This window comes from Odocoileus virginianus, chromosome 17 (assembly GCF_023699985.2).
Source record: "Odocoileus virginianus isolate 20LAN1187 ecotype Illinois chromosome 17, Ovbor_1.2, whole genome shotgun sequence".
Taxonomy (NCBI): Eukaryota; Metazoa; Chordata; class Mammalia; order Artiodactyla; family Cervidae; genus Odocoileus; species Odocoileus virginianus.
The window spans coordinates 29,673,537-29,697,484 of NC_069690.1; the positions used below are offsets into that span (position 1 = coordinate 29,673,537).

Here is a 23,948-nt window from a genome sequence, read left to right on the forward strand (position 1 = left end):
CAGTTTCAATGAAGAGTCTTGTCAGAAATATGCAACTATAATACAGTTACAAGTGTGCTTCCCATGTGGCACTAGTGGTGAAAAAAAAAAACCTGCCTGCCCATGAAGATGTAAGGGATGTGGGTTTGACTCCTGGGTTGGGAAGATCCCCTGGAGGAGGGCATGGCAACCCACTCCAGCATTCTTGCCTGGAGAAGCCCATGGACAGAGAAGCCTGGCGGGCTCCAGTCCACGGGGCTGTATGGAGTCAGACATGACTCAGCAAATGAGCGCAGCCCATGTAAAAGTTTCAGTGATTCAGAGTTCCGTGGGTTCAGTGGTCTGTGCTCCTCACTATCTGGAGAAAATGGTCCGATTTACAATACCTTTTGAATGCAGACAGTCTCTGTGATAATAAGGCAACAAATAGAGAAGATGACTGAGCCCCTGATTTAGTTGCTTTAGACACAAGGCTGCAGCTTCCCCAGACAAGCAGGTCCTAGGAGGACTGGGAGCAGGGCAGAGCTGACTGCAGGAGCTCGGGGGAAACTCTCCCAAGAACAGAAGGCTGACTCACTGCCTGGAGCACTAACCCATCGATGAATGAGCAGGGAGGAGGGCCCCCGGCCCATAGGAATCCTTGAGCTAAGTGTACAAGAAGAAGCCTTCCTGAGAAAACACACACACAAAAGGCTTTGGTGGACGGGCACGCTGAGTCAGAGAAAAGCAAATCCAATAGGTCACCTTCAGATGTGTGTTTTGTAGTTAAAATGGGAAAGCTGCCCGGTGACAACCTGCCTGCTGGCTATTCAGGAGCTCCCTCTTCTGGAAACTGCTGGTACCACATCTTCCCCCGCCAGCTTGTCCTCAGATCAAGACCCTTCCATCATCACATCCCTGTTCATTTCAATCTTCTGTAATACAGTCAGGGATTGGACATTTTTTTTTAACTGATTGAAATACACATCTACTGCTTCTCAATCTCTGGAGGTCTTTGGATTTCAGGAACAGGTTATAAATATAATCACACTGTCCTTTGAAATCTTATTGTTTCAACAATATACTTTACCATCCTCCCATTGGTTACTGAGATCAAAAGTAGAGAATATTTTACCCAACTTGCAGGTCGGGGTCATTGAGATGTGGTAAAGTTGGATAACTATACCACATTCAAAAACGTGTCTTTACTTCCAGGCCTCTGTCCTTAACTTTTTTCAAGGGTCCAAATCGTACACCATGATTGGTAACTTCTGGAAAGGTCTCAGTGGGTAACTTGTCCTTCCTATAGTCAGTGAAGAATCTTTAGTTCAGAGGGTGTCACTTCCTGATCTTATATCAGTATTTGGTGGGAAGGGGAATTGATTTAGAAGCAACAAGAATCCACCTTTGGGGTTTTTAGAGACAGCCTTAATTTCATCTTCTTTCATGTTGTTAATAAGTCAGCTCACAAGGAGCTTCCCTACAGATGATGACACATAGACAGACGAAAGAACCTTCTTGGGACCTCCCTGGTGGTGCAATGGTTAGGACTTCCCCTTTCAGTGCGGGGAGTGTGGGTCTGATCCCTGGTTGGGCAGCAAAGATCCCACATGCTTCACGACCAAAAAACCAAAAGAGAAACAACAGTGCAACAGATTCAATAAAGACTTTAAAAATGGTCCATGTCAAACTTTTTTTTTTTTAAAAGAACCTTCTTATGAATCTAACCCAAGAACAGAATGTCGTCTTCATTAGTCATCAGATTTAGGTTTTAGGTTAGGAAGCTGGCCTCACTGACACATAGACTTAACCTCTCTGTTCTGGGAAGGAGGTTCTCCGAAGCCACTTCTAAGACTCAAGACTTCCTGGCTAAGGAGTGTCCGTCCTTTGCGTTGTATTTGCATGGATTTGTTTGTTAGGTACCTTAACGTCCTAACGTCTCATTGTGCCTCCTGTCTTTGCTATATTGTGTGTTGGGAGCCCAAGAGCATCCATCAGATACAATCTAGAGATAATATTCCTGACGCCAAGCCGTTCCCATCCACCACCTAAAAGCACATGCCGTGTCTCCACCCACTTTGCAGTCCAAGTCCTTGGGTGACAGCAAGAACCGCCACAAAAAGCCCAAGGACCCCAAGCCGAAGGTGAAGAAGCTCAAATACCACCAGTACATCCCCCCGGACCAGAAGGCCGAGAAGTCCCCTCCGCCCATGGACTCCGCCTACGCCCGGCTGCTCCAGCAGCAGCAGCTCTTTCTGCAGCTGCAGATCCTCAGCCAGCAGCAGCAGCACCGCTTCAGCTACCCCGGGCTGCGCGCAGCTCCACTCAAGTAAGTCGGGCAAGCCCAGGGGGTGGGGGGCGCGGGGCACCGGGGATGGAGGCTGGCTGTGGCTTCTCCATCAGAGGCCCCAGCGGGTCCCACCCCACACCGCGTCCTGGTGGCCAGGTCACCCAGTCTTCGCCATACCACCAGACACCTCTCCGACACCAGCTGGGGTGGGGTGGGGGGTCCCACAGCTCAATTCAGTTCTGATGCCCCAGAGATGGTGTTGGATCTCAGTCTCACAGCTTGGGGCTTAGTCCCCCAAGACTGGCCCCTCACCCTCCGGGCACCAGTCACAAGTCCAAGTTATCACCTGTCCTTCTGACAGACCAGCTATCAACTGGACGTTCCAATAACCTCTTCCTTGAGTTCCAATTAATTTGCTAGAGTTACTCACAGAACTCAGAGAAACATATTACTTAATAGACTACTGGTCTGTTGTAAAAGCACATAGCTCCTCATGGGAACAGCCAGATGCAAGAGAGGCTCGGGGCAGGGTACATGGGAGTCAGGCAGAGCATCCATGTCCCTCCAGATACACCACTCTCCCCAAATTTCCATCTGCTACAAAACCTGGAAGCTCTCCGAACCCCATTCTTTTGGGTTTTTATAGAGGCTTCGTTACATTATTGAGTAGATCATTGGCCATTGTGAATCAACTCGACCTCCAGCTGTTTCTCTTCTGTAAAGGTCAGGGGTGGGACTGAAAACTCCAACTCTCTAATCTCATGGTTCAGTCTCCAGGCCACCAGCCTCCATGCTTATGTGGCTTCCAACAGTCACCTCATTAGGATAACAAAAGACAGCCTGTTCTCCTGACTTAGGAAACCCCCAGGGTTTTAGGAGCTGTGCAGAAACCAGGATGAAGACCAAATATATACATTTCCTATTATAAATCACAATGTCATATCCCCATACATAAATTTGACTGTATTTTCAGTACCTCTTCTGTGTTTGTTTTACAGGGAACCAAATGAGCAGATGGCCAGAAATCCAAACGCTGCTTCAGCACCGTTGAGCAGTACCCCTCTGTCTCCTGCCAAAAACAGCTTTTCTGGACAAACTGGTGTCTCTTCTCTCAAGCCAGGCCCACTCCCATCCAACCTAGATGATCTGAAGGTATAGGGTTTGGCATTATTTTGGTTTTTTAAAACAAATATTTTTAAAATATTTATATGTTTATTTGGCCTTGCCGGGTCTTGGTTGCGGCATGCAGGATCTTTAGTTGCAGAGTGTGGGATCTAGTCCCCTGAGCAGGGATGGAGCCCAGGTCCCCTGCGTTGGGAGCACAGAGTCTCAGCCACTGGGCCATCAGGGAAGGCCTGCTGTTCAGTGGCTCAGCCATGTGTGACGCTTTGTGACGCCACAGACTGCAGCAGCATGCCAGGGTTCCCCGGCCTTCACCATCTCCCAGAGTTTGCTCAAACTCACGTCCATTGAGTTGGTGATGCCATCCAACCGTCTCATCTTCTGCTGCCCCCTTCTCCTCCTGCCCTCAACCTTTCCCAGCATCAGGGTCTTTTCCAATAAGTTGGCTCTTCACATCCGGTGGCCAAAGTATTAGAGTTTCATCTCCAGCATCAGTCCTTCCAGTGAATATTCAGGGTTGATTTCCTTTAAGATTGGCTGGTTTGACTTAAAAATTCATCAACAATAAAAACACCAGTGAGTGTATGAAAGAGGTGAATACAAATCTTTGTGCCAAGCAAGCCTACACAGCATAATAGTCTGAAATTTAAAGTGAACTGAACAAGTATTCATTTTATTTTAGAATACGAGCTGCATTATTTAATAATGTAGTTTAAATTATTCAGTGCCAGAGCAGATTCTAAAAATAAATGTAGAACTCATTAATTTTAATTAATTCTAAATTAAAACAATAATGAGTTGCCATTTTTCCACTTTTTCAAACCAGTGAATATAAAAGAAAATGGTAGGACAATACTAGCCACGCTAGGGGGCTGAGAGCATATTATATTGCTTGTGATACAGTAAGTAATTGCAATCCCTTTTAAGATAATTTTTTAAATAACTCTTAAGGTAATATATATTCACTACTGAAATATGATAGTGTATAAAAAAAGTATTTCAAAAGACAATTGACTCAGAGATTCTATAGATTTCCTTCTAGACTTAAAATATTTGTGAACGTGTTTGGTTTTAAAATAATTATGTGAGTATACACTTCTGGCATACTTTTCTATTTTATTTATCATGGACTTTTTCATAACTTTTAATATTCAGTAAGGTCTTTCTTTTTAGTACTGGCATATCATTTCTCCACCTCATTGACCTCCAACTATTGGACTTTTGCTTCCAAATTTTTGCTATTAAAAGTATAATTCGCATGCACATTTAATTTCTCTAATTATCTCCCCAGGCTGCATACACAGGAGTGGAACGCTTGGACCTAAACACATGACTATTTTTGAAAGCTCTTGGTCCATTTTGCCACATTCCTGTCCCGAATGTTTGTGCCAATCTATTCCCAGAAGGACTGTGTTAGGGCAACACTCCTCAAGTGGCATGTGCCCAGCGGCCCACCTGGGGCTCGTGGTCAAATGCAGATTCTGACTCGATAGGTGTGGCGAGGGCCCTGAGAGTCTGCATTTCCATCCTAAGTTCCCAGATGCTGTCTGATGCTGCTGGGCCCATGGCCACGCTCAGAATAGCAAGGTTTAAAAAGCTTTTTTTTTTTTCTTAACATTTTTATACAGTTATTTTTGCTGCTACTTCACTGACACAAAGTGTTATTATTCATTTCTTTGTCCATCTGGTGAACACAAAGCTATGTATGTATTTCTTGGAATACTAGCTGGTACACAGATGTTATAGGTCATTTTTCTTTTAATATTTTTAAGGATTTTTTTTTTTTTTGATGTGAACCTTATTTCAGGTCTTTATTGAATTTGTTACAATATTGCTTGTTTTATCTTTTGGTGTTTTGGCCACAAGGCATGTGGAATCTCAGCTTCCCAACCAGGAATCGAACCCACACCTCTTGCATTGGGAGGTGAAGTCTTAACCAATGGACTGATGGGGGAGTCCCCATTTTCTTTTAATTTTATCTTTTGTTTGTGAAGGGTTGGATCATGTCCATAACCCAGTTTTAGTTTGGATGTCAATATTTTCCTTTGGATACACTGATATTCCTTTGGATACTCTTTTACCCTGCAGTTTTTTGGGGTTTTTTTTAGTGAGATGGCTATTTGGATTTTCTCCCAGTATTTTTGACTTATAGTTTTCAGTTTTGTGGTCAGTATTTTTATTATTAGCCTCTTAGCTTTGAGACTCAAAAAGACCTTTTTGTACAAAATGTCAGAAGAATATATCCCTACCAATTTCTGGCTGTTGTATGGAATTATTGACACTTAGGTATTTGATTACAAAAGTAATATGCTGATGAGGGCTATTTTAGAAATACAGATAAAGAGAACTGTTGTTAGAACTTTAGCTTATTTTTAATCCAGATGTTTTCATGTGTAAGCAAAGGTTTCAATATATACATATACACATATTTATAGGCGTCCCTGGTGGCTCAGTGGTAAAGAATCCACTTGCCAACACATGAAACACAAGTTTGATCCCTGGGACAGGAAGATCACCTGGAGAAGGAAATGGCAACCCACTCCAGTATTCTTGCCTGGGAAATCCCATGTACAGAGGAGCTTGGTGGGCTACAGTCCATGGGGTCGAAAAGAGTTGGACTGAGGTGACTAACACAACAGCAACAAACATTTATATATATAAATGTGGGGTTAAAATAAATACATGTGAATCCGCATAATAATAAAGCAAGCACCTTGCACCAACAATTGTGAGGCACTACTCCAAGCCCTTTACAAGTCCTAAGCCATTTCCATCCCCACAAAAATGTGTAAGAGAGATACTGTCACCCCATTTCACAGAGCGATCACTAAGCTGGGAGAAGGCGGGGCCAGGATTTGAACTGATGGTCTCATCTCTGCACACACTTCTCTCAGTATATGACCGTTATCCAGCCAGTGACTAAAATTAGGACATTCATGGTAACGCAGAACCGTGATGCTCAAAGCCTGGTCCTGGCACTGACAGCATCCTCCGGGAACTTGTTCAAGACCCAGATTCCCAGTGCCCAACCCAGACTTGCTGAATCAGGAACCCCATAGGGGGGCATGGCTCTGCTCTAATGCTCTTGCCAGGTGTGGGGAAGATGGGGTGAGCAGGATGTTCACCAAGGGCACAGAGACCCTGGCATGTCAGGCTGTCCTGTGTTGTTGGTTAAGTGTTGATGTCTAAACCCAGGCAGGTACCAGCTTTCTCACCTGTTAAGTGGGGGCAAGGACCAGGATGGGCGTTGCAAAGCAGTAGACCAGATGACCCCTGTGGTTCATCTAAGCTGGATGTTTCTGTAATCTGAGACTGTGAAAACATGGTGTATGATTTTTTTTTCAAATCATTAAAAATGTGCAAGATGATATCAAAATCGGAAACAAATACGGGGACATGTTAGATTCCATGTGTGACATCTTAAAGGTGCCGTAACAATACTTTAGGAAAAAAACAGATTGTCACTAACCAGCCCTAACGCCAGTCTGGCTCCTTCAGGTCTCTGAGTTAAGACAACAGCTTCGAATACGAGGTTTGCCCGTGTCCGGTACCAAGACAGCCCTCATGGACCGACTCCGGCCCTTCCAGGACTGCTCTGGGAACCCTGTGCCCAACTTCGGTGACATCACGACGGTCACCTTTCCGGTGACGCCCAGCAACGCGCTGCCCAGTTACCAGTCCTCCCCCTCCACCGGCGCCCTGTCCAACGGCTTCTACCACTTCGGCAGCACTAGCTCCAGCCCCCCGATCTCGCCCGCCTCGTCTGACCTGTCGGTGGCGGGGTCCCTGCCGGACACCTTCAACGACGCCTCCCCATCCTTCGGCCTGCATCCCTCCCCGGTCCCCGCGTGCGCCGAGGAAACCCTCATGGGCAGTCTGAACGGCGGCTCCATGCTTCCGGAGCTGGACGGGCTAGACTCGGAGAAGGACAAGATGCTGGTGGAGAAGCAGAAGGTGATCAACGAGCTCACCTGGAAGCTCCAGCAGGAACAGAGGCAGGTGGAGGAGCTGAGGCTGCAGCTGCAGAAGCACAAGAGGAGCGGCTGTCCCGACAAGAAGCCGCCGCCCTTCCCGGCCGCCCCCATCAAGCAGGAGGACGCCGCGTCCAGCTGTCCGTTCTCCTCCCGGCAAACGGCCGTGAAAAGACAGAGCACCGGCTCGGAGGGCCCGCCGCCGCCGCCTCGCGAAGACGCTTCGCTCCTGCCCCTGGGGAGCACTCACTGTGCAGAGCCCGCGGGTCAGACCAACGTACTGTCTTCCACATTCCTCAGCCCGCAGTGCTCACCGCAGCATTCGCCCCTCGGCGCTGTGAAAAGCCCGCAGCACATCAGTTTGCCCCCGTCGCCGAACAACCATTACTTCCTTCCCCCGTCAGCAGGCGCCCAGGGAGAAGAACACAGGGTCTCCTCACCTGCCGGCGGCCAGGTGTGCACTGCGCAGGTAAGAACTGGCCCCGTGCTCTTCCTGAAAGTGCAATGCAAAGTTGCAACTGCTAACTAGCTGACCTTGGAACTTTGCGCGGGGAGGGTTTGCTAGAAGTCTGATAGTAACTCCCGGGCACCACGATCCACAAGCCTTTATGGTTGGACAAACTCACGAGACAAGGATGGCAAACTTGTAAAGAGCTAGATGATAAATGTTATTTCTTTGTGGAATGTACAGTCTTTGTCATAGCCACTCAGCTCTATCCCTGGAACCCAAAAGCAGCCATAGGCAACATGGTAAATGAATGCACATGGCTGTTCCAATAAAGCTTTATTTATAAAAACAAGCTGCGGTCCAGCTTTGGCTTATGGGGCTGTTCCCAGCACTCCTGGGTGTCAAGCTTTATTGTAGGCCAAACTAACTCCTCAAGAGGGCCAAAGGGAAAGTTACTGTTCTCTCTGAGTAATGGTCTGTAAAGTGCAAATATTTACCTACGGTGTGCCAGGCTGTGTTCTAGTCTCTGGGGATTAGTGTTGAGTTAGCCAGACAAAAATCCCTATTCTCATAGGGAGATAGACAGTAAACAAAAAAATCTAAGTAAAGTATTTAATATATTAGAAGATGAAACATCTTACAGAGAAAAAGCAGACAAGGAAGATGAGACGTTTGGAAGTCTAAACGGAAGGGCCAGGGACATTTGAAGGGGGTAAAGGAGAAAACCTTGTAAGTGTTCGGGGTGAAGGCATTATAAGCAAAGGAGGAACCGGAAGTGCAAGGGCCCTGTTCTAGGAGCATGCGTGGGATAGTCCAGGATCAGAAAGAAGCTGGTGTAGCTGGAGCAGAATGAGGGGAGTCGTAGGGATGGCTCAGAAGAATATCTGGTTCAAAGACTAGACCAAGGGGAGCATCCAAGACTTCCTCTGTCCATGAAACCAAAAAATTATTAGAAAAGTCTAAGCCTCTTTGAGAAAGAAAATTACAAAGGTTCTGAAATCTATGTTATTAGGAAGGGAATAGGAAGAAAAATTAATTGGATCCCTGCCATGTGCCAGGTATTAAGGGGCATGTACGGGACTTCCCTTGTGGTCCAGGGGCTGAGACTCCATGCTGCCAGTGCAGGGGGCCTGGGTTTGATCCCTGGTCAGTGAACTAGATCCCACAAGTTGCAACTACAAATCCCCTATGCCACAACTAACACTGAAGATCTCATGTGCTGAAACAAATACTCAGAGCAACAAAATCAATCTATCAATAAGTCAAAAAAATAAAAATAAGATCTTTTTAAAAAATCACAATGTATTTTTTAAAAGAGGTATGTATGTGAGCAACTCATTAATTGTCAAAAGAGCCTTGAGTGAGTGAGTGAGTGAAGTCGCTCAGTCATGTCTGGCTCCTTGCAACCCTATGAACTACAGCCTACCATGCTCCTCCATCCATGGGATTCTCCAGGCAAGAGTACTGGAGTGGGTTGCCATTTCCTTCTCCAGAGGATCTTCCCAACCAGGGATCCAACCCAGGTCTCCCACATTGTAGGCAGACGCTTTACCACCTGAGCCAGCAGGGAGGTCCTTATGAATTCCAAAATAGCCTTACGAATTCCAATTTGTTACTCTTCACTACTGAGGAAAATAAGGCCCAGGGAGGTGAAGCCAGTTGCCCAGGGCCACAACAACCAAGGATTATCTGATACTATTAATAAAATGTATGCCTCTTTCACGTTGAATATTCTCTATCCTGGGAGTATGAGGCGGGGTAATGCAGATACATTTTTATGAACACACCAGAGCAACACATTCACATGAAGGATGCTCACTCCTGAGTCAGCCCTCTGGGAGGAGCTGAAATTTAACATGATTCTCATCCTCATTGACAACAGGTGTCAGTGTGGTGTCCTCGGCATTAAAGGTAAAAGTAGCTCTTGAAATACCTCTGGACCAGAAGGTGCTCAAGTGAAGGATACAGGGGAACCACCACTTGTACAGTAATTGATGGCTTACAAAGCACTCTTTGAAGACATGAATGATTCCATGACAAGAAATAAATAAATAAAAAAACAAAGAGCGGTATAGGATAACATCACTGAGCAGCATGGTGTTAAATGCTACACGGAAACTTAGGGGAGTGGGTGTCGACCGTGAAGGGCTAGAGGAGTTTGCGAGGACTTGCAAAGGCATTGGACTTGAGAAGAGGAGCTGGAAGAGGAGAATCCAGAAAAAGTCATTCCATGTGAAAAAAGCATAAGCAAAATGTACAAGCTGTGGCTGGATTAGCAGAATTTAAGCTCACAGAGGGCTTCCCTGGTGGCCCAGTGGTAAAGAATCCACCTATAATACAGGAGACGAGGGTTTGATCCCTGGGTTGGAAAGATCCCCTGGAGAAGGCCATAGCAACCCACTCCAGTATTCTTGCCTGGAGACTCCCATGCACAGAGGAGCCTGGTGGGCCACAGTCCATACGGTCGTAAAGAATCAGACCTGACTGAAGCAACTGAACATGCACACATGTAAGTTCCCAGAGGGAAATGAATAATGCTTGACCGTGGAGCATTTTGAAGACTCACCCTGGTTAAATGTGGGGACCCTCCATGGTAGATGTATGGAAACCATGGAGTGTTTGTGAGCAGGAGGTGAAATGACCAAAGCTGGATTTGAGACCTTGGTGATGGAATTTAGGGAGGTTTGGAAAGATAAGACACCAGGGCAGGGACCAGCCCTCTCATTTGTCCTTCTTCCTCTCCGCAGAACTCAGGGGCACACGAGGGCCACCCTCCAAGCTTCTCTCCCCAGCCTCCCAGCCTGCACCCCCCTTTCTCTGGAGCCGCGGCAGACAGCAGTCATGGTGCCGGGGGCAAACCTTCTCCCAAAAGCCCAGGTGTGCAGCAAAAGGTAGGCACCTGGGGAAAGGTTCAAACTGGGAGCCAGCTTGGCCTCTTCTCTCTCTGGGGCCCCTCTCCCCACCTCCCCACTGTTGAGGTTCAACCAGAAAGAAATGACATTTTGGATAGAAACAAGTCTACTTGAAAAGGACAGAAATGGATGTACGGATATAAGTGAGAGTACTCCAAGGCATCATTTCCAGGGTTCATCCCAGAAATTATGACAACTAAAACGGCCTTGGCAGGTTTGCAAAAGAGCGTGGCAAACAGACCAAGTTCAGTGAAGTTGAAGATAGGAGTCAGGGCACATGGGGAAAAAAATGTGGAGAATGAGAGAAATAGTGGATCCTCAGAAATGAATGGAGAGGTGCAGAAAGTTGGAGTCGCTGTGGAAAAGGGAGGAGATGACACATGTCAGCAGGCGGGAGACTCAGAGAGGTAAAAGATGCAGGATGTGGGGAATGCAAGGGTCAGTGGGAAGGTAGTCAGAAAGGAGGCAGACTTTTTATGTAGCAGCCTGGATGGGAAGGGGGCTTGGGAGAGAAAGGATACATGTATGTGTATGGCTGAGTCCCTTCATTGTTCACCTGAAACTACCGCAGCATTGTTTGTTAAAGAGCTATACCCCAATACAAAATAAAAAGTTCAAAAAAATTAAATAAAATTAGTCTTAAAAAAAAAAAAAGGTGGCAGATATGAGTTGGCCATGACACCAAAGTGCTGCATGCCATAGTGCAGGGCATCCTTGGGGATGGAGACTCTCTAATGTCCCGAGTACCCTCACAGAACACACTCACAGCACGCAGGGCTGGCTTATGAAAAGACACTCCAGAAATATATGCACATACACTCACTTAGGATTGAAATGGGCTTCCCTGGTGGCTCAGATGGTAAAGAATCTGCTGTCAATCCAAGAGACCTGGGTTCGATCCCTGGTTTGGCAAGATCCCCTGGAGAAGGGGGATCCAGTGTTCTTGCCTGGGAAATCCCGTGGACAGAAGAGCCTGGAGGGCAACAGTCCACGGGGTGCAAAGAGCTGAATATGATTGAGCAGCTAATACTTTCATTTAGGAACGACACAGGCTGAGAGGTAAATTACTGTGGAAATGCCTGGGTTGATGGAGCTCTTTGTGTTGGACTGGATAGACACTTTGCTTCATTTTCTTTTCTCATCTCGCTTTCTCCCAACAGACAGGGTGCACTTTAGAGAACGGAAATGAATTTCTGAGGCTCCCATCCTGAAATGCCTCCAGCATCACGTCCGCAGTGATGTGCCCTGTTGTTGATATATATCTGTAACATCTCTGTGATATATATTTAAGCCCAAGCTCTTTTTCTTTTTCTTTTAATCAATTTTTTCTACAGTTGACTCTATAGTTTCTAAAACAGGAGCTATATACAATGTCTGATGCATGGATTGATCGTCTTTCTCTGCATTTTACTCACGCAGATGGCGGGTCTGCACTCTTCTGATAAGGCAGGGCCAAAGTTTCCAATTCCGTCCCCAACGTTTTCCAAGTCCACTTCCACAGTTTCAGAAATAACTCAGCCACCATCCTACGAAGATGCAGTGAAGCAGGTAAGCGCACGATTTGATCTTCATGGAAGAACAGACTGATTCACTGCATGTTGTTTTATATGATGTGGCTTCACGCGTGTAGATTCTGTTGCCTCCCCTGCCGGAACAAGCAGACTGTCCAGATGCTCACTGTGAAGAATCGTGGTGTGTGTAGAGACGCTGTGTGAGGCAGAGAGAGAGGAGGTTGACTTAGCACCCAAATGCCCAGACTTGGTGCCAGCTGCCATTGCCACAAACCCTGGTCAAGAATTCAACTTCTCTTCTATGAAATGAAGACGATATCTACTGGATAAGGGTTCTGGATGACATAGTATTGATCGCATTGTCCTGACACAAGATACGTACTCAAATATTAACACATGAGAGTAATTGCTGGGGTAACTGTTTCTAAGGTTCTTCCTCGCTTCAAAACTCAGTGATCCCAGGGACTGAGGTCCATGTATGCCGTTATCCTCCTCATTCCCATCCCCTGATATCTGTAAATATCAAATGGATCCTTTGTGGTTTCAAAAGAAAAGAAGAGGGCCAGGCAAAGTGGACTCCCACAGACAGAGTTTACTTAACTCAGATGAGCCAGAAGGGAAGGTGTGTTCACTACAAGTGCAATGGGGAGCCAGAGAAACAGGAGCCACATCCTCAGCACCCAAACGGGAGGCAGTTCCAAATCACTTTATTTCTTATTTTCTTTATTTGGGTCCTTTCTTCTTGGTGAGCCAAAGGTTTGTTGATTTTGTTCACTGTTTGAAAGAACCAGCTCTTGGATTTATTGATTATTTTTTCTATTGTTATTTCATCTCTATCTTATGTAATTCCTCTCTGATCTTTAATGTCCTTCCTTCTGCTGAGTTTAGGTTTTGTTTGCTCTTTTTCTAATTTTTTTTTCCCCAGCCCCCTTCCTTAGTTGCTTTTTTTTTTTTTGGCCACACTGCACGGCATTAGAGATCTGATTCCCCAACCAGGGATAGGACCCATACCCTCTGTATTGGGAGTGCAGAATCTCAACCACTGGACCACCAGGGAAGTCCCTCTAACTGTTTTAGATGATAGGTTAGGTTCTTCATTTGAGATTCTCCTTATTTTATTGAGGAATTTCGGTATCCCTATGAACTACCTCTTAAGAATTGTTTTTGCTGCATCCCATAGATTTTGCATGCTTGTGTTTTTATTGCCATTTGTCTCTCAGTTCAGTTCAGTCGCTCAGTCGTGTCTGACTCTTTTCAACCCCACGGACTGCAGCACGCCAGGCTTCCCTGTCCATCACCAACTCCTGGAGCTTACTCAAACTCATGTCCATCAAGTCGGTGATGCCATCCAACCATGTCATCCTGTGTTGCCCTCTTCTCCTTCTGCCTTCAATCTTTCCCAGCATCAGGGTCTTTTCCAATGAGTTCCTTTCATCATGTGGCCAAAGTATTGGAGTTTCAGCTTCAGCATCAGTCCTTCCAATGAATATTCAGGACTGATTTCCTTTAGGATGGACTGGTTGGATCTCCTTGCTCTCCAAGGAACTCTCAAGAGTCTTCTCCAGCACCACAGTTCAAAAGCATCAATTCTTTAATGCTCAGCTTTCTTTATAGTCCAACTTTTAGACTAAAACCAACTTTTCTTTGTCTCTATGTATCTTTTAATTTCCTCTTTGAATTCATCACTGACCAATTCATGTTTTAGTAGCATGTTGTTTAGCCTCCACATAAGCATTTTTTTCCATTGCTTTTTCTCTGATTAATTTCTAGTTTCATGCCATTGTGATCAGAAAAGATGCTTGATTGTTGAGGCTTATTTTGTGTCTTAGCCAAGTCAATTCAAAGTGATAAAAATGGCCGTACTATTTATATATTGAGGTGCCCATCTCCTGGAATGGAAACTTCTCAAACCACTGAATTTACTCTGAACAACTCTGGGCTAGGGATCATTCTGCCTCCTTTCCCCCCTTCTCTTGTTGTGTCAGATTGTTTTATTTAGTGTTTTCCTGTCCAAAAACACATGCTACCGAAACCTTTAGCCAACCTTTAGTCTGTATTCACGAAGGCCAAAAGGTGGAACCAACCCAAGTGTTCATTGAAGGATGAATGGATGAATGGATAAATGAAATACGTATTCTATACATACAATGAATATTGTGCCTGCATGCTAAGTTGCTTCAGTCATGTCTGACTCTGTGCAACCTCATAGACTATACCCTGCCAGCCTCCTCTGTCCATGGGATTCTCCAGGCAAGAATACTAGAGTGGGGTGCCATGCCCTCCTCCAGGGGATCTTCCCCATCCAGCGGTTGAGCCCAAGTCTCTTATAGTCTCCTGCATTGCCAGGTGGGTTCTTTATCACTAGGACCACCTGGGAAGCCCCACAATGAATATTACTCAGAATTAATAAGGAAGGAGATTCTGACTGCTGCTGCAACATGGATGAACCTTGAAGACATTATACTAAGTAAAATAAGCCAGCCATAAAGGGAAAGACACTGTGAAAGTGAAGGCAGCTCAGTCGTGTCTGACTCTCTGCGACCCCATCGTGGTCTATACAGTCCATGGAATGTTCCAGGCCAGAATACCGGAGTGGGTAGCCTATCCCTTCTCCAGCGGATCTTCCCGACCCAGGAATCAAACCGGGGTGTCCTGCATTGCAGGCTGATTCTTTACCAACTGAGCTATTAGGAAAGCACCAAAGATACTGTATCAGTCCACTTATATAAGATACCTAGAGTCATCAAATCCACAGCGACAGAAAACAGAACAGTGGTGTCCAGGAGCTGTAGGGAGGAGGGGATGGGGAGTTAGTGTTTAATGGGGTCAGAGTTTCAGTTTTGCAAGATGAAAGAGTTCCAGAACTGAACAGTGGTGCCAGTTGCACAACCACATGAATGAACTTAATGCATTTGCACACTATACTCTGAAATGGTTAAGATGGTAAATTTTTATGTTTGTAGTTTACCAGAATTAAAAAAAAAAACACTGCTAACCAAACCTAATTCAAAAACCTGCCATACTGCTTCCGATGATTTTCCACAGAAGCAGTCGCTACGTTTTAATTTCTCTGTTCTCCTTTGGTTAATTGGCAACAGCAAATGACCCGGAGCCAGCAGATGGATGAACTCCTGGATGTCCTCATTGAAAGTGGAGGTAAGATATCAGGATGCTCTGCCCCTGTGTGCGCTCTAGGGTGTGGACTCTTAGGGCCGAGGTCAGATGCTCATTGTGAGTTGGACCAAAGAGCCGTGTCGGGGTGGAGCGTCCCTGCCTCTGAGCCTCCTGTCCGTGTTTGGAGCAGATAAAAGAAGTCCTAGAGGGTGATCCCTCATCACCTTTGTTCCATTGTCCTCAGAAAACTTTTCAGCAGTCGTTTTAACAGTTTTCATCTTTCAGCTTGGTCCTTGTTTTCCTAAATGTTTTTCCTGCTAAACCATTTCCCCTTACTGTTCTAATCCCAATGTCCCTCTCTTCTTAATTATGAGAAGAAGGAAGCAGGTAAAGCAAGTCTACTCAAAATGAATCTCCCACCGATGGGCCCTCAAAATGAATCTCCCACCGATGGGCCCTTCACGTTCACACGTCATTCAAGCAGTGACAGTGATCAGTGTGTTCTTTTTTGCCTTCTTTTAAGTCATTCATTTATTTCTTTCTAAACAGTTACATAGTTGTGCCTAAAATTTGAAAGCACACAAGTGACAATGATCATGTAAGGAGAATGTGTGGATAAAAAGGAAAGACTCCATATTGGAGACCTTAAGTTGTTGCTGTTTTTCAGTCCCTAAGTCGTGTCCAACTCTTTGCTACCCCATGGACTATAGCATGCCAGGCTTCCTTGTCCTTCAGTATCTCCCAGAGTTTGCTCAAACTCATGACTATTGAGTCAGTGATGCCATCCAACTATCTCATCCTCTATCATTCCCTTCTCTTCCTACCTTCAATCTTTCACAGCATCAAGGTCTTTTCCAATGAGTCAGCTCTTTGCATCAGGTGACTGAAGTACTAGAGCTTCAGCATCAGTCCTTCCAATGAGTATTCAGGGTTGATTCCCTTTAGGATTGGTTTGATCTCCTTGCTGTCCAGGGGACTCTCAAGAGTCTTCTCCAACACCATAGTTCAAAAGCATCAATTCTTCAGTGCTGAGCACTTAAGTGACAGCATTGAAAGTTTCAGAGAGAAAGTGGCCAGGCATCAGACTAGGTCCATCCCTGAACCAGGCAAAGTCTCCACTTTTAGGGGGTTTGCTGTCTGGCAAGAGAGATGGGTGCCATGCAAGGAAACAGGCAGTTCCTCCCTTGTAACAAGAGGGAAGAAGAAAAACATGGGCACAGGTGTCTGTATGGTTGTTAAGTTTCTTGATGGAAAGATGAGCAGGTTCCTATCAGACACCATTATATTTTGTATTTAAACTTTTTATTTTGTATTGGGGTATAACCGATTAACAACATTGTGAAAGTTTCAGGTGAGCAGCAAAGGGACTTAGCCATGGATATACATGTATCCATTCTCCCCCAAATTCCCCTCCCATCCTGGCTGCCACACGATAACACTGATCAGAGTTCCCTGTGCTATACAGTAGGTCCTTGATTATCCAGTTTAAATATAGCAGTGAAGACACCCTTATGTTTTTAATGAAGTATGTGGCAAGGTCTGCAAACAGGGTGTGGGAGTGGAACCTGGGGAATTCCAGGAAAGAAGAACAGTGATGAATCGATCACAAGAAACAACAGTAGGATCACCCTCTCTCTGTGCCTGAGTTTATGCGTGTGAAGTTGCTTCAGTCGTGTCTGACTCTTTGCGACCCTATGGACTGTAGTCTGCCAGGCTCCTCCGGGGGACCTTCCCGACCTAGGGATTCAACCTGCGTCTTTTACATCTTACAACACTGCAGGATGGCCAGTTCTTTACTACTAGCAGGTTCTTTACCACTAGCGCCACCTGGGAAGCCCCCTACTAGGCGGTATTAAGTGCCGACTATAGGCTTGAGAAGGAAATTGCAACCCACTCCAGTATTCTTGCCTGGAGAAACCCATGGACGGAGGAGCCTGGTACGCTGCAGTCCACGGGGCCGCAAAGAGTCGGACAGGACTGAGCGACTTCACTTTCACTTTATAGGCTTGACATCATGAATTTAAAAATGAACTGGGCAACTTCATTGTGTGATTTTTTCTTAAAAGTCCAGCCAATCCTGGAAGGGCTCAGAGAAAACAGATGGTCAGATTCATCCAGGTGTGGGGTTTTCCAAGGGGCTAGGGTGATGAAAGAAAGGGGCAGGGGGATTGAGGATATATGTGAGAGTAATGAGAGTGGTGGATCAAGAGTACAGACTGCACAAGGAAAGAAGTGAAAGCCAGGAAGTTGCCTGGTGGTCCAGTGCTTATGATGCCGTGCTTACCCTGCAAGGAAGGCAGGTTCAGTCTCTGGTTCAGGGAATTAAGATCCTGCATGCTGCATGTAGTGGCCAAAATAAATAAATAAATAAAAACCAGAAGGAGCTGATGGATGGTGACAAAATCGTGGAGTCAGTAGACTGGGGTGACTCAAAATGGCTGAGAATTTGTTGTCAGAGGGGCCTTACGAAGTGAACTTGAAGAGTGGGAGGTGATGGACAGGTTGCTGGAAATGGTGAATGAAACTGAACTTTCAGAGGATGCAGTGTTTGGGGCCACAAGATCCAGAATGTGTCCAGCAGAGTGGCAATGGCAGCATCACTTGCACGGAGGGGGGTGGGGTGTCAGGGAACAGAGGGGGCCTCTGGACAGCAAGTCGCTTCCGGGATGCTGAAGTCACGGAGAGTTGAAGTGGAAGAAAGGCAGTGAGCCGGGCAGTAGTTTTTGATGGATGAGGAGGAGGGACCAGGAGACGGGGGTGTGGGTGGGGGGACATTGAGAGCAGGATGACCTTCCAAACCACTGAGGAGTTATAACAAGGAGGAGGAGTAACGATCAGACAATGGTGGCAGGAAAGGACCTGATGACTCATCTGGCTGGCAGCAAAGAGCCCCCAGTGGGGGTCTAGTGAGGATGCAGTGTCTTCAGGGGCAGCCAGGTGACAGTGAAGGAGCAGGTAAAAGCACCTGCTTTGAGCGTCTGATAATCGCAGAGTGGAATTTCCAGCAAGAGAGGGTTTGGGGAGAGACCCAAGGGAAGAACTTGCAATGTATAGAGTGGTTTAGGGGTGAGACTGGGTGAAGAGCCGTGACCCAGGAAGCATGGCCATCTCCTTCTGTAAGTCATTCATTCATTCATCAAACTTGAATGAATCTTTGGTCGATCTTTGAATGATCAATCTTTGAATGATCACAATCGATCAGAAGCGATTGAACAATTCCCGTTGTGTTTTACCAACAGAAATGCCCGCTGACGCCAGAGAGGAACATTCATGTCTTCACAGAGTCCCAAAGATCCCCGGGTCTTCTCGAAGCCCCACTAGTGCCCTCCCCAAGTCCTCGGCAGCCTTTGAACTGGCGTCCGCAGGAGGCCAGCTCTCCTTTGATCACTTTGGTGCTGACAGCGACGAGCACCTGGAAGTCTTATTAAATTCCCAGAGCCCCTTGGGGAAGGTGAGCGACACCGCCCTTCTGAAAATCGGGAGTGAGGAGCCCCCTTTCGACGGGATGATGGATGGATTCTCAGGGAAGGCTGCGGAAGACCTCTTCAATGCACACGAGATCCTGCCGGGTCCCCTGTCCCCCATGCAGACTCAGTTTTCACCCTCCTCTGTGGACAGCAGTGGGCTGCCCTTAAGCTTCACAGAATCTCCTTGGGAAAGCATGGAGTGGCTGGACCTCACGCCGCCCAGCTCCACCCCAAGCTTCAGCTCCCTATCTACCGGGGGCCCCAGCATCTTCAACATTGATTTCTTGGATGTCACAGATCTCAATCTGAATTCCCCCATGGACCTCCACTTACAGCAGTGGTAAATGCCTGATGAAGTGCTAAGGAAGGCCAAGAGGAATCCCACTGGGGAAAGCACATGACCACAAATATTTACATTCTCCCAAGGAAGGAGGAGCTAGAAGAGGGGGAGAGGAAGAAGAGGGAGGAGGAAGAAGGGGAGGAGGAGCTGGAGAGAATGAAAAACAAGCATGGAGACTTCTGTGACGACCAGAAAGAACAAACAGAAGCCTTTTTTTTAATAGATGGATAGTGTAATATTTGCCAACATTCAGTGACCGTTATTGATTTCAGCAATGCTTTCAAAATTATGTTTTTTCAGATCAAGAATGCAAAAAAATTTTTCTTCCAATGCCTTTCAAACACTAACCTTTTTTTCTAGCTTGTATTTTTTTTTCAGGCACTGTTGGGGCATAATGTCACTTTGTAAGCTTTTCTCATGAATTTGTTACTCTTACCGTGGAAAGAAGTTGTAAGCTCTCTGGGGAACACACAGAAGCCAGTCCTTCAAAGGTGATGGAAGTCGTACCCCTGAAGGCTGCTTCTCCTGTCTCCGTCACCCGCCTTTCAAAATAGAGGTCAGGCCCAGTGTCAGGTTCTTAAGGCAGAACAGAGGGACAGGACCAATCCATTCCCAGGGAAGTGAAGTGAACTCAGTATCCCTTGGCCATAAAGCCACCCCCTACAGTGACCCCAACCCTATACCCAGGACTCCATGTGGTCACTGAAAACAACCGACCTACCTTTGGCCCAAAGAACCCCACCTGAAATTTCCCTTTCTTAACCAGTGGCCGGATCACTGTCATTGTCTCCGTGGTGATGTGTGTGCTCGGTCGCTCGGTTAGCTGTGTCCGACTCTGCGACGCCCTGGGTTGTAGCCCGCCAGACTCCTCTGTCCGTGGGATTTCCCAGGCAAGAATACTGGAGTGGGTTGCCATGTCCTCCTCCGTGGGATCTTCCCCACCCAGGGATCGAATTCGGGTCTCCTGCATTGGCAGGTGGATTCTTTACCCTGAGCCACCTGGGAATCCCCGCCATGGTGTTGAGCACTGTGAAACAGGAGAGAACCCTAAAGCAAGAAGAGAGACAAAACCTCCTGCCATTCTCCAGCACAACCTCCTTTAGTGTCAAAGACTAGAGATGACCATGTGAGCAAATCAAAAGTATCTCTCTGGTCTCAAGAAACTGTTATCAGGAATAAGGCAGACAGCACGAAAGAACATCATTTCATGTATGATGGGAATAAACACAGTGGGTTACTATTCATATAACAGGGTGATTATTTATGGAAGTTCAGCTTCTCTTTTTATTTTCTTATTGGAAGGAGGGGTTCACCTCCATTATCTTTCTCCCACTTTATACTTTTCTTTCAAATTCTCCATCCTTTCTCTCCCCTCTTTTGAAGATCTCCCTTTCTCTGCCTCAACATTGGGAGAAGAGGATTTCATCCATTTACCAGCTGTCCTACTGCTAATAAAACCATACGTTAAAAAGCTGAAAGTCAAGGTTCTCCTGGGTAACTCATTCTCCATCTGCATAATAACTTGCTGTAAAAGGAAGTCAAAAGAAAGAAATCGAAGGAAAGAAATCAATGATTCCATCCACAGTCATGAAGCTCCCCCTACCCCCATTGGGTTGGCAGTCACTGATTTGGGTTGCCCTGGGGAAAACCGGAACTCGTTATGTTGTAAAGGTAAATACAAAGTATAGTTCCAAGGAAAGAGTATTTTAGATCTGCGTTTCTGAAAGAAAACACAATTGCATGTCGAAAAGGATGGAAGGAAAAAAAGATGATGGTCTCCTGTGCATTCCTCACCACTTCCCCTGCTTTTGTTGGGAGTTGAAAACTTAAATTGCAGGATCGTCTCTAAGGCTCACTGTGGTTCTAATGCACAGATTCATAGTGTTGCATGCTGTAGAAGGTAGCTCTCGCTGTTTTTATTTTTTATTTAAATCACTAAGGCACTGTTTTCTTCTTTTGTAAAAAAAAAAAAAATTGTTCACTGTGCACTTATGGAGAAAATAACCAAACATGTTGTGATTTTAGAAGTTCTCTTTTTGAAAAAAAAAAAAAGATTTAGAAGTCATTCCATTGTTAACCTGTTAACATGTGTGAACACAGAGTGTTTTTGGTGATTGCTACTCTGAAAGCTGCCGCATCTTACTGGGGGGGTGGGGAGGGGAGGAGGGGAATATCTATATTATATATGTATATATATATATATATATACACACACACACATATGCATGTGTGTATAGATATATACATATGTATATGTATGTGTGTCTATAGGTATGTGTGGATATGTGTATCCATATATACACATCCATATGTACATATACATACACATGTGTGTATGTGTGTGTATCTTCAAGGCAGTGCAACGGAGTTCTATACCAAAAGCCTTTAAGCCTCCATCTGCTGTGAAGTGGTCTTGGCCTTTCTCACTGCGCGTTCCCGATTCATCACCCAACTGCAAGTTGCTTCTACGTATGACTCATGGCTCTAACCCAGTGACGCACAGCCAGCTGCTTACGATGAACAAGCCTGTCTCGACAGTGACTGTGATGTGAAGAGACAGGGAGCATTCACCTTTGGTCACTGGAAAGGTACTGCCTCCTCTCACAGAGAGCAGCGGTGGAAGGCGACTGTCGTTTTACATTCCTTCATCGGCCTTGTGCTTTAAAAGAGCCACACGGTACATTTTCCACTTTGCTTTGATGTCTGTCATCAAAACCAAAGATCCTGAGGGGAAAATTGCCATCTCTTCTTTGATGATGAAGCTATGGGGAAGGAAACCTTCCTGACACATTCCTCACCTTTGTGTGTTCCTCAGACGTTGACATTTTGGCGGGGGATCTTGACAAAGCTCGCTGGTCAGTCCGCTTCTCATGTGCCAAGTTGTGTGAATTTTTTTATCTTATTTTTATTCCCCTTCCTTTGGAAAACAACCTCACAGCAATCTCTGAGACTCTGGTCTGAGTGTCGATTATTTTTTCCCTTTGGGTATTTCTGTCTGAAGGGCTAGACTTGGCTAGGAGGCCTCTGTCTTTGTAAGACTATGCATTTTCATTGGGATATTTTTAGGCTATTATCTGGCACTGACATATATGCCTCACAGTTAACGAAAGATATTTGCTGCTACAAACCGGCACACAACCCGGAGCAGACTCCAGGATCATTGCTTTCAACCTCCACCCACAACCCCCACCCACCATCTTCACGCTCCCTTTCCTTAGATCAAATGCGAGATTTGAAAGATAAAACTGAGGATAATTGGGAAAAGGTTGATGAAGCTGGTTGCTCCCTGATCATCTGTGTTAATTTCTATTTCCTATAAGGGATTTTTTTTTAAAGTTCTTTTAAACTCTTAATTGTGTCTTCTGGTGACAAATTGGGCATGACTAAAAGATGTTCAGAGCCTTAAGATGGCCACGGTCAAGTTTCTTAAGGCTCTTAGAGCATGAAATTGACCACATGTGTTCCTCTCAAGGTCCCCAGGACTACCCTGTGGTAAAGTGACCTGCAGACATTTGCAGCTGCTGCCAACTCTGGTGCAGTCCTATGGGTTCACCCTTATCCCACGGATTCAGGAAATTCCTTTGTCCTTCCATTAAGCCTGTGCTCAGTAGAAGCCCTGCTTCTAACAGTGTTATTGAGATGATACACATTCTACTAGAAGGAAAGGGAGAGGAAGGGGGAAAGGAAAGAAGGAAGGAAGGAAAGAAGGAGGAAAGGAAGGAAGGTCAGGTCACAGCCTCTCAGTTCAGCTGAGACATTATGTTATGAAAAAGAAATCAAAAAGCTTGGACTGAGAAACCATTCTCTCCATGAAGTGATCGCCCCGGCAGATAAGGAAAGCAAGAGGGTGTTCAGTTGAACAGTCAAGGGTCTGTGAACTGGTGGCCTTTGCCATCCAGAAACATTTGTCTCCAATCTGAACCAAAGAAGGGGGGAGGATCAAAAACCTACCCCAAGCGTTCAAGACAGTCTTTTCTGAAGACCTCTTGAAGAGGTTTCTATCACCTCTTCTAGAAACCAGTGCTGGTTTGGCCAAAAACTCCTGCATCAGATTTACTCATCCAGCAGATAATAACTTGATGTCTTACCTGTGCAGAGCACATCCCCTGTCCCAGACGTCCAGTACCACATAGACTCTGCACAGACGGTTCCCATCTTGAGGGACTGGGAGGTTGCAAGAACCCTACTAATTTCCAAGTCTTCCAACCGGAATCCCTTTACCTACGATGACAAGGGGGTCTTCCTTTTCCCAAAGGGGAGGCGGCTTTTTAGCTAAAACCTACACCCATGCTGACATTTTTTTTTGTTCTGTGATCAAACAGCAGCATCATATGACTTAGATGTCTTTCTACCACTTAAAACATCTGTTTGAGCTTTTAGGATTTGTCTTCATTGCCAGATACAGAAACATTTGGGAAATCAGAGAAGTATAAAGGAAACTTATTATTATTTTGTCCCGTGCCTTCATCTTGATCTTCAGAACAAGCTCTCTGGACAAAAGGGACACTTAGAGGGTACGGTGTCCATGGAGAGCCTCTATCTTTTAGGGAAAAAATGCTGCAGGATTGGGGGGCAGCTTGGCCCCCCTTCAGGGCTTGGCTGTGGTCAACAGATGCACCAAGTTTGCTGTCAGCTGTGAGAGAACTCAGAGTGAAAGAGTCTGGAGTCTTAAGTTTTCTCATAAATCCAGTAGAAACCAGCAGGGCAGATGAGATGAGGAAACTCAACTAGTGCTTTATTAGATGATATTGCTAGACACACAACAAGACAGTCCTATAAGCTAGAGAGCCGCTCAGCATGGTGAGGAGCTGGGTT

At 45.8% G+C, this 23,948-nt stretch overlaps 1 protein-coding gene across 3 annotated transcripts in view; it reads left to right on the forward strand.

The window, feature by feature from the left end:
• MYOCD (myocardin) overlaps positions 1-21,272 on the forward strand; it is an 84,560-nt gene extending 63,288 nt beyond the window's left edge. For all 3 annotated transcript variants that reach the window (XM_070479124.1, XM_070479125.1, XM_070479126.1), the window contains 7 exons: positions 2,043-2,287; positions 3,247-3,400; positions 6,869-7,810; positions 10,537-10,680; positions 12,121-12,249; positions 15,311-15,368; positions 18,566-21,272. In XM_070479124.1, the coding sequence (XP_070335225.1) occupies positions 2,043-2,287; positions 3,247-3,400; positions 6,869-7,810; positions 10,537-10,680; positions 12,121-12,249; positions 15,311-15,368; positions 18,566-19,137 (2,244 nt within the window). In that variant the 3' untranslated portion in view covers positions 19,138-21,272. The remainder of the gene's footprint in view (positions 1-2,042; positions 2,288-3,246; positions 3,401-6,868; positions 7,811-10,536; positions 10,681-12,120; positions 12,250-15,310; positions 15,369-18,565) is intronic.
• The last annotated feature ends 2,676 nt before the right edge of the window (positions 21,273-23,948 follow it).